At 45.6% G+C, this 6999-nt stretch overlaps 1 protein-coding gene across 1 annotated transcript; it reads right to left on the reverse strand.

Moving 5' to 3' along the window:
• Positions 1–8: 8 nt before the first annotated feature.
• CSUI_006948 (uncharacterized protein) lies at positions 9–6580 on the reverse strand. The gene is made up of 5 exons (XM_068067098.1): positions 5816–6580; positions 4424–4962; positions 2340–3862; positions 1068–1149; positions 9–486 (listed from the first exon to the last, which is right to left on the reverse strand). The coding sequence occupies exons 1-5, from the start codon at positions 6183–6185 to the stop codon at positions 256–258; spliced, it is 2745 nt and encodes a 914-aa protein (XP_067920918.1). The 5' UTR covers positions 6186–6580; the 3' UTR covers positions 9–255.
• Between the last annotated feature and the right edge of the window lie 419 nt (positions 6581–6999).

The raw sequence follows: 6999 nt of genomic DNA on the forward strand, positions 1-6999 counted from the left end.
GGAGGGGGGGGGGGCTTTCATATGTCTCTTTGAAAACGAGGGGGGAAGTAGATATCCTCTCCGTGTGTATTCACGAGATATGTGTTATTTGTATATCCACAGGTTCAATGATACATACCTCATAGAGATGTAAGTAGCACACCTCTCCCCGCCTGCTACATGCATGCAGTCACAGAGCTGTCATGGAACTACGTGCAGGTACATATACATGAAGAACGCAGATAGATAGACAGATAGACATGTGTATGTATATCTCTACCGAGAAAGGAGAGGAGACGACAGACGACGGCTTGATGTGGGGAAGAAGAACTCTCGATTCTCATACGCTACGACCAGAGAAGATTTACTCTTGAAAACACTTTGTTGGTGTTCGTCCATTCGAGCGCTGTTCATCGTCTCCGGCCTGTAGCTAGGACAGATTTGACGGATGAAAGAACGAGTAAAGTCAGGAAGATCTTCAAGACACTCGACGGCATATCGGTGGTCCTAGGGGAAACAGAAAGGACAATCGACACAATGAAGAGACTCTGAGAAGTGTGAGAAGAAGAGATATGGAAGACCCCCAAATATGGGAGAAAGGAATCTCTTCTTCTTCCTCTTCTCGCCGTGAAAGATCCATCCCTTCCCGATACTCATACGGTCAGGATAGCTGAAGACGGAGGACGTTTGGTACAGCGCGGAGTAGACTCTACCAGTGGTGTTACGAGGCGCTGCTCCGCGAATCGACGACTCGAGATATTTCTGAAGTGTCGATTCTATATGACAAATGACAATCGATGAGAACACCGAACCGGCATCGATACACCCCCCGAAGAATGATAGGTTACTTCTCTATAGTATCAAGCCATCTATCTAGTTATGTCTATCTCTCAGACACCTATGATCTATCTGCGACCCCTGTCTATCGGCCTTTTCAACCGCCTCGCCAGGTGCACACCGCGGTCTTCATGTCTTGATCTATTTCATATCTCGCCCTAGTTCCCGGTAATGCTTGGCAGCTTGTTGTCTCTTCCTATCTCTTCAGTATCACTCGCTTCTCGTCTCTTCTTCTTCTTTTTCCTTCCTACTCGCATAACAGTTTGGAGAACAACACCGAGGGCTTCTAAGACAGGGGGACTTAAAGGTCGAGACGCATGCAAGCAAGCAAACCTGAGAAAGAAAAAAGAGAGAAAGTAAGTTGGTCAAACGAGATCGAGGTGTATTAATAAGGGAGAGAGACACATCTCAGATGTTGCTCTTCAACACGATCAGCATGGCTTATGTATGTTGCATCACGCATATGCACATTACACCTGTGGATGTACGTATGTTCGAATGTGTAGATGTATCTAAGAATATGTATGTATAGAAGTAGGAATGTGTCTGTATGTACGTACAAGAGATAGATGGATAGATAGGTAGCTGAACCCGTGCAGGAGTGGATGCAGTTTTTTCCGTACTTAGTTAGATGGATATGCGGTACCAACTCAAGCCGCATGCCCACGTGGGGATAGTGTCCGTTCTGAAGCCTTTCTCGTCAAAGGCACTTTGTGTATGTGAGATGGGAAAGGGTGGGTTGAGGTGCCTGTCACTTAGAGACCTTGCGCTATCTGTCCTTCTTTAAGTCTTTGAGAGCTTAGCACTTATGAAGAGTTCCGAGCATCCTCGTACAACAATCCACCAATGGCGCTTATCAATCAGTTCATTGCCGAGGTGTAGAGATCCACGTAGAAATCTATATATCTCTATATCTATATATGTGTATGAATGACTGAATACCTCTAGACAGTCTAGACATGCGAATAGCTATGAACATTTGCATGCTCTCACTTATTGAGATGTATGACGAGAGAGCGATCGTGTGTGGTAGACACGCAAAAGGAGAGAGAGAATGAATAGAGAAAAACCCACCTCACACACGAAAAGACAGGGAGATAGACAGACATCCCAGAGTACTCTACAGACATTATAGGTGCTGTTCTAAGGGATACTCATCACCGTCCCTTTGCTGTTGCGTTTGTCCGTCCGAAAGAGCGAAGAGTTGAAGGAGAAAGAAAAAGAAACATTCCACTCCCTCAACTCATCTCTTACATCCAGATCGGCTTATACGCAAGGAGGAGAACACCACATATCGAGAGACAGAGAAAGAAAGAGAGTGGCAAGAAGGTCTCTCATCGACGATTCCTCCTCACTTCTATGGAAAGGGGTATTACATAAGCGAGAACAGCTATCGTGTACATTTATACGTCAGGCATGAGAAAACCCCCCATTCTATTCGTCACGCAGGGAAAGACCTGTCTCTCCATAGTGAGAAAGAGAGAGAAAGAAGATAGAGACGAGCGTCTCGAGATCGTACTTACTTTTCAATGTAGAAGGTAAGAGGTTCAATACATACATCAAAGCACTCAAGATCAACATAGTATCGTAAGAGAAACTCCGCCATTTCTTCTGAAGTTGCCGGGCTAGCTTTCCTCATCCCCTCTCTCCCAATCACATGCAACAGAGGATTACTCCACGTAAGATCTTTACGATGAGGAGAGCAGTGAAAGCGCGTGCGTGTAGGTGTATCTCTTCCTTCATATGTGAATCCAAGAGTATGAAGAGCAGAGAGAAGTCGACAAAGTGTACGTAAACAGAGTGGGGGAAGACGATAATAAATACTCTGGAGAAGGGCTACAACAACAGGAGGCAGCTCAACCTGTTCTGGCACAAGCTCTTCTCTTTGATCCGATTCTTCCTTTGACAAAATGTGGAGATGGCTGGTCGTAGGCAGCAGCATGGGTTGAGAAGATGAAGAAGAAGCTTCTTCCTTAACCTGATTCCTTAGTGAAGGAGATGGAACCACAATGTCCTGTCGTTCGGGAAGAGAAGAGACAGAGGAGCGTGTAGATGGCTGTGCTAGATCTACTACTTCTGTCGCCGAGTTCATGGGGATCTCACTGAAGACCTCTCCCCTGTTCTCTTTTCTAGTCTCCCTCTCTACGCTGTCGCTGCTGCTGTTATTCTTCTCAGTGTGTGGAGCCAAAGAAGAAGAAGAAACGGTTCCACGCTGGCCTACTTGAAGAGCTAAGAGAAGCTCAGGAGATTTTGAAGGTCTCCGTGCATGCGCAGGCCAGACATCTGAGAGAGCGGAGATATCCTCTAGTATATAGATTCTCTGAGATACATGTAATCCAAAGAGATGCCTCCTCAGAAGAGTGAAGAGCAAGTCTTGTAAACGTAGATAGCTATCCAGATAGTCAATAAGAATCGACGTGCTCTCTTCTGATAAATATATCTGCTTAATGAGGTCACTAGACTTGCCATCTTGATCGAGTTGAGAAGAAGAGAAAAGCGCAGAAGGACAAGAAGATGTAGAACTCCCGTCACGTAACAAGGAACGTTCACCCTCAAGATTGTTTGAAGAATGAGCTGCCGTTGATTTAGCAACGCCCCGACCCTTCATCGTTGGTGTATCATCGCTCATTGCTGCCAGTTGTTCTCTTAATCTACGTCCTTTTCCTCCCTCCTTGCCTCGTCTCTCGAGTTCTTTCAGGGTAGATTTCCTCTTCTTTAAAATGAGATTTAGCCTCTTCACATCGTTATTCAAGAGAGAAAGAAGAACATCATGAAATGACCTGACTGCAGTAGCTAGGTCATTCAGATCCGCTGCTTTGAAAGCCTCTTGAGGAAGCGTTCTCAGCAGGAAGGATGATGTCCTTAGAAGGTATGGAGACGAGACAGGAAAGACAAGGTGAGAGGGGATGTTAGGCTTAGTGGTTTGAACCGGAGAGGAAGGCGATAAAGAATAAGAGAGAGGAGGTCGGGCTTTACAGAAAAACGCTAAAGCCCAGAAGAGATGCTTAACGGATAGACCTTCTCCGCGGACATAAAGTATGGATGCCTACAAAGATCACAAAGAGCTGTAACAAGAAGAGAGATGAGCGCCTATCAATTGCCATGGAGAGAGAGAGAGAGAGAGCGAAAGAGAGAGGGAGAGAGAGAGATAGCGGGAACGAGACAGAGAAAGAAACAACGAGAAAGAGATGGAGAGAGAGAGACACACACACATCAAAGATGTCTGAAGGAGACATCCTGGAATGACGAATCTCAGTATAGCACATATACAGGAATTTCTCACAACGGAATAACGAGACACTTTTACACTAACAAAGCGACACAAGTATATATATGTAGAGAGAGGGAGAGACTTCAAAGATATCTGGAGTGGGACGAAGCATTGCAATGAAGGGTCTCGAAAGTGTGCCTATAGGATATACCCCCAGAATACAAGCAACACAAAGCCACAGCAGGAAACCATTCTATGTGCCGACGAAGAGGTCCATCAAGAAAGATAGGAGAACAGAAGAATGGAAAGACCCTTCGCAGAATGGCAAAAAAACAGAGAAAGGAGCGATAGTCTTATCTGAGATCTAGAGAGTATGTCTCTTTGTATGAAGCTTACAGAAGGATTCTCAACATACTGTTGAAGAAGTTCAGATGCATAAGTGAAGAGCCTATCAGAGGGTAGATATCCGCAGTTGACCATGCCTCTTAATCCGACAGCTAGAACACCAAACGTCAGGCCTTCAGGGACCACCACTCCGTCATCATTATGGGAAAGTTCAGGTGTCGAAGAAGAAGAAGATTTGAGAAGAGAAGATGAGGCAGAAGAAGAAAACGAAGAGGAGACACAAGAAGCACTGGAGAGTCTTTGCCCAGTTGTCTCGCCTTCTGTGGTCCCTTTTTCTTCTTCTTCTTCACTTCTTGTGTCCTTCCTAATCATAGAGGTGGTGGGCTTCACGGGCTTCTGACGATTCTCAATAGAAAGGGGGTGGTGACTAGACTCTATTGTCGCGTTGATATCCTTCTTGCCTTCTTCGCCTGTTGGTTCTCTCTTCCTTTTCTTCTCTTGTTCGGCCTTGTAATAGAGAGGCTCGAGAGCCTTCTCAAGAACATTAGCGAGACGGTGAAAGAAGTCTTGGTGACGGCAGTGTGTACGAGCTGTGTCAAGAGAGAGAATGTGAGATGGCGGTAGTGGGGAGGAGAGACGAGACAGGAAGAAGAGAGAGAAACGGATGATTTAAAGAGAAGGGAGACAACAGCAAGCCAAGAAGACAACAAAAAAGAAGAACAGGAAAAGGAAGGCCGTCGAATACATTAGAGCTGGTAGAAAAACGTTCAGGATTGATGCTGAACTGTAAGTGCATCCAGTGGATTCTGACGGCCTTTAGCACTGCCTTAGCTAAGTAACTCGAGAGTAACAGGGCAGAGGAGACACTAGACCTCCCGTCAAGAAGGGAGAACTGCTGCATGCCCGCTCCAGTTTCTCTAGCACCTGGTGAAGGTTGCTGTGGTTCATATATTGACGAATCGTTTGCCTATCTCGCTTCCTTTCTGTCGTGGAAGGAAGTATAAAGCAACTGCATGCGTCTTTCCCACACTTGTTCTAAAGACGAGACACCTATGTCTATCTATCTTCGGTCTCCCTATTTATCATTAATCTATCCATCGATCCATCTATCCACCTGTCTATCTGTCGATCAGTATCCTAGGGGGTGGCCCACATACATACTAGTAGCTTACCTCATCGACACGTTCCTCTATAGCTGTATGGAGCACAAGGTAAATGCATACGTAGCCCCTACACACGGCGAGACTGGCGGACACGTCAAAAAGCTCGATTCTCTTGTGCATAGAAAAGGAAGAGCTTGTATCCATAGAGAGATCTAGCACACGCCATCAGCTTTTGCTCAAGAGAAGAACATAGTCAAACCCGCACTATCTCGCAGATGCACCTCTTAGACGTCTAATACAGACGTATCCACGTCTATGTACATATGCATATGTTTCTCACCGTAGGAATTGAAGAAAAAGCATGCACGCAGTGGCGTCAACTCATCTCCTTCTTCTTGTCTTCCTCTGTCTAAGTTTCTTCTCCCTGAGACACTTAGACCAGAGTTCTTTTGACCTCTTTCCTTTCCTCCTTCTTCTTGTTCTTTCTTTCTCTCCTTTCTCTTCTGCTCTTCAACCCCTGTTTCGCCACTATAAGAAAGCACATGCAGCTCACCTTTCCTTTCAGAAAGACTGTGAGAGAGAGACGTAGATGACGAGATGGTTGCTGGCGAAGCAAGTCTATTTGCGACAGCTTCAAAGAAAGGAAGAAATCCTGGACGATAACATGAAGAGAAATCTTCGATAAGAAGTTGAAGAGAGGCGACCTGCATGTGCCAGTGACGTTGAGAAAGCTTGAGTGAGAGATCCTCTAATAGTCCGCGATCTACTGCTCGAGGATAGAGACAAGATACTCGCAGAAATCTACGGGCGCATCCCACACGCACAGACACAGGGCAGACAGAAAGCGAAAGAAAGAGAGAGAAGAAAGAAAGTCAAGCTTACAGCAAAGACAAGAAGTGAGCTCACACCGAACAAGAGAAGGAAAAAAAAGGCGGACTAGGAGAAGGAGAAGTCACCGAAGGGACCGAGAAGGAGGAATGGAGAAATGAGAGAACAAAAGAAACTGGCAGCAAGGAAAGAGAAATACAGCAAAAGGAGAGAGAGGAGAATGGAAGGAAGATGGCGAAGCGAAGCAGATGGAGAAGTCCGTGTACTTAGAGAAGATTCATTACAGACGCTAGGTGTGAGAAGGATGCTGACCCGGAGAAAAGAAGAGAGTGACAAAGAAAGAAAGAGAGAGAGATAGAAGGAAGTTCGTGAGTGACGAAGCCGGGAGAACACGAGAAGGGAGACGAGGAAGAATGTGGGGTGGATTGTCCACTCAACAGGAGACAACAAAGCAGGAAAGAGCGAGGAAAAGTATGAAGTGAAAAAGACTCTTTCGATCTTTGTCTGGGAAAAGATGAGAAATCTATGATACATATACCTCGACCTCTTCCAACGATCCTCCGTCCTTTTCTGTGAAGACACCTTCTTCTATCCAAGTCTGTTGGCTTCATACTCAACCTTACTTGTCAACTTCCTTCATTCAATCCCTCTTTGCGCGTGCCTTACAGGGAGACTTCATAGATAGATAGATAGATA

This window comes from Cystoisospora suis, assembly GCF_002600585.1.
Source record: "Cystoisospora suis strain Wien I chromosome Unknown contig_3587, whole genome shotgun sequence".
NCBI lineage: Eukaryota > Apicomplexa > Conoidasida > Eucoccidiorida > Sarcocystidae > Cystoisospora > Cystoisospora suis.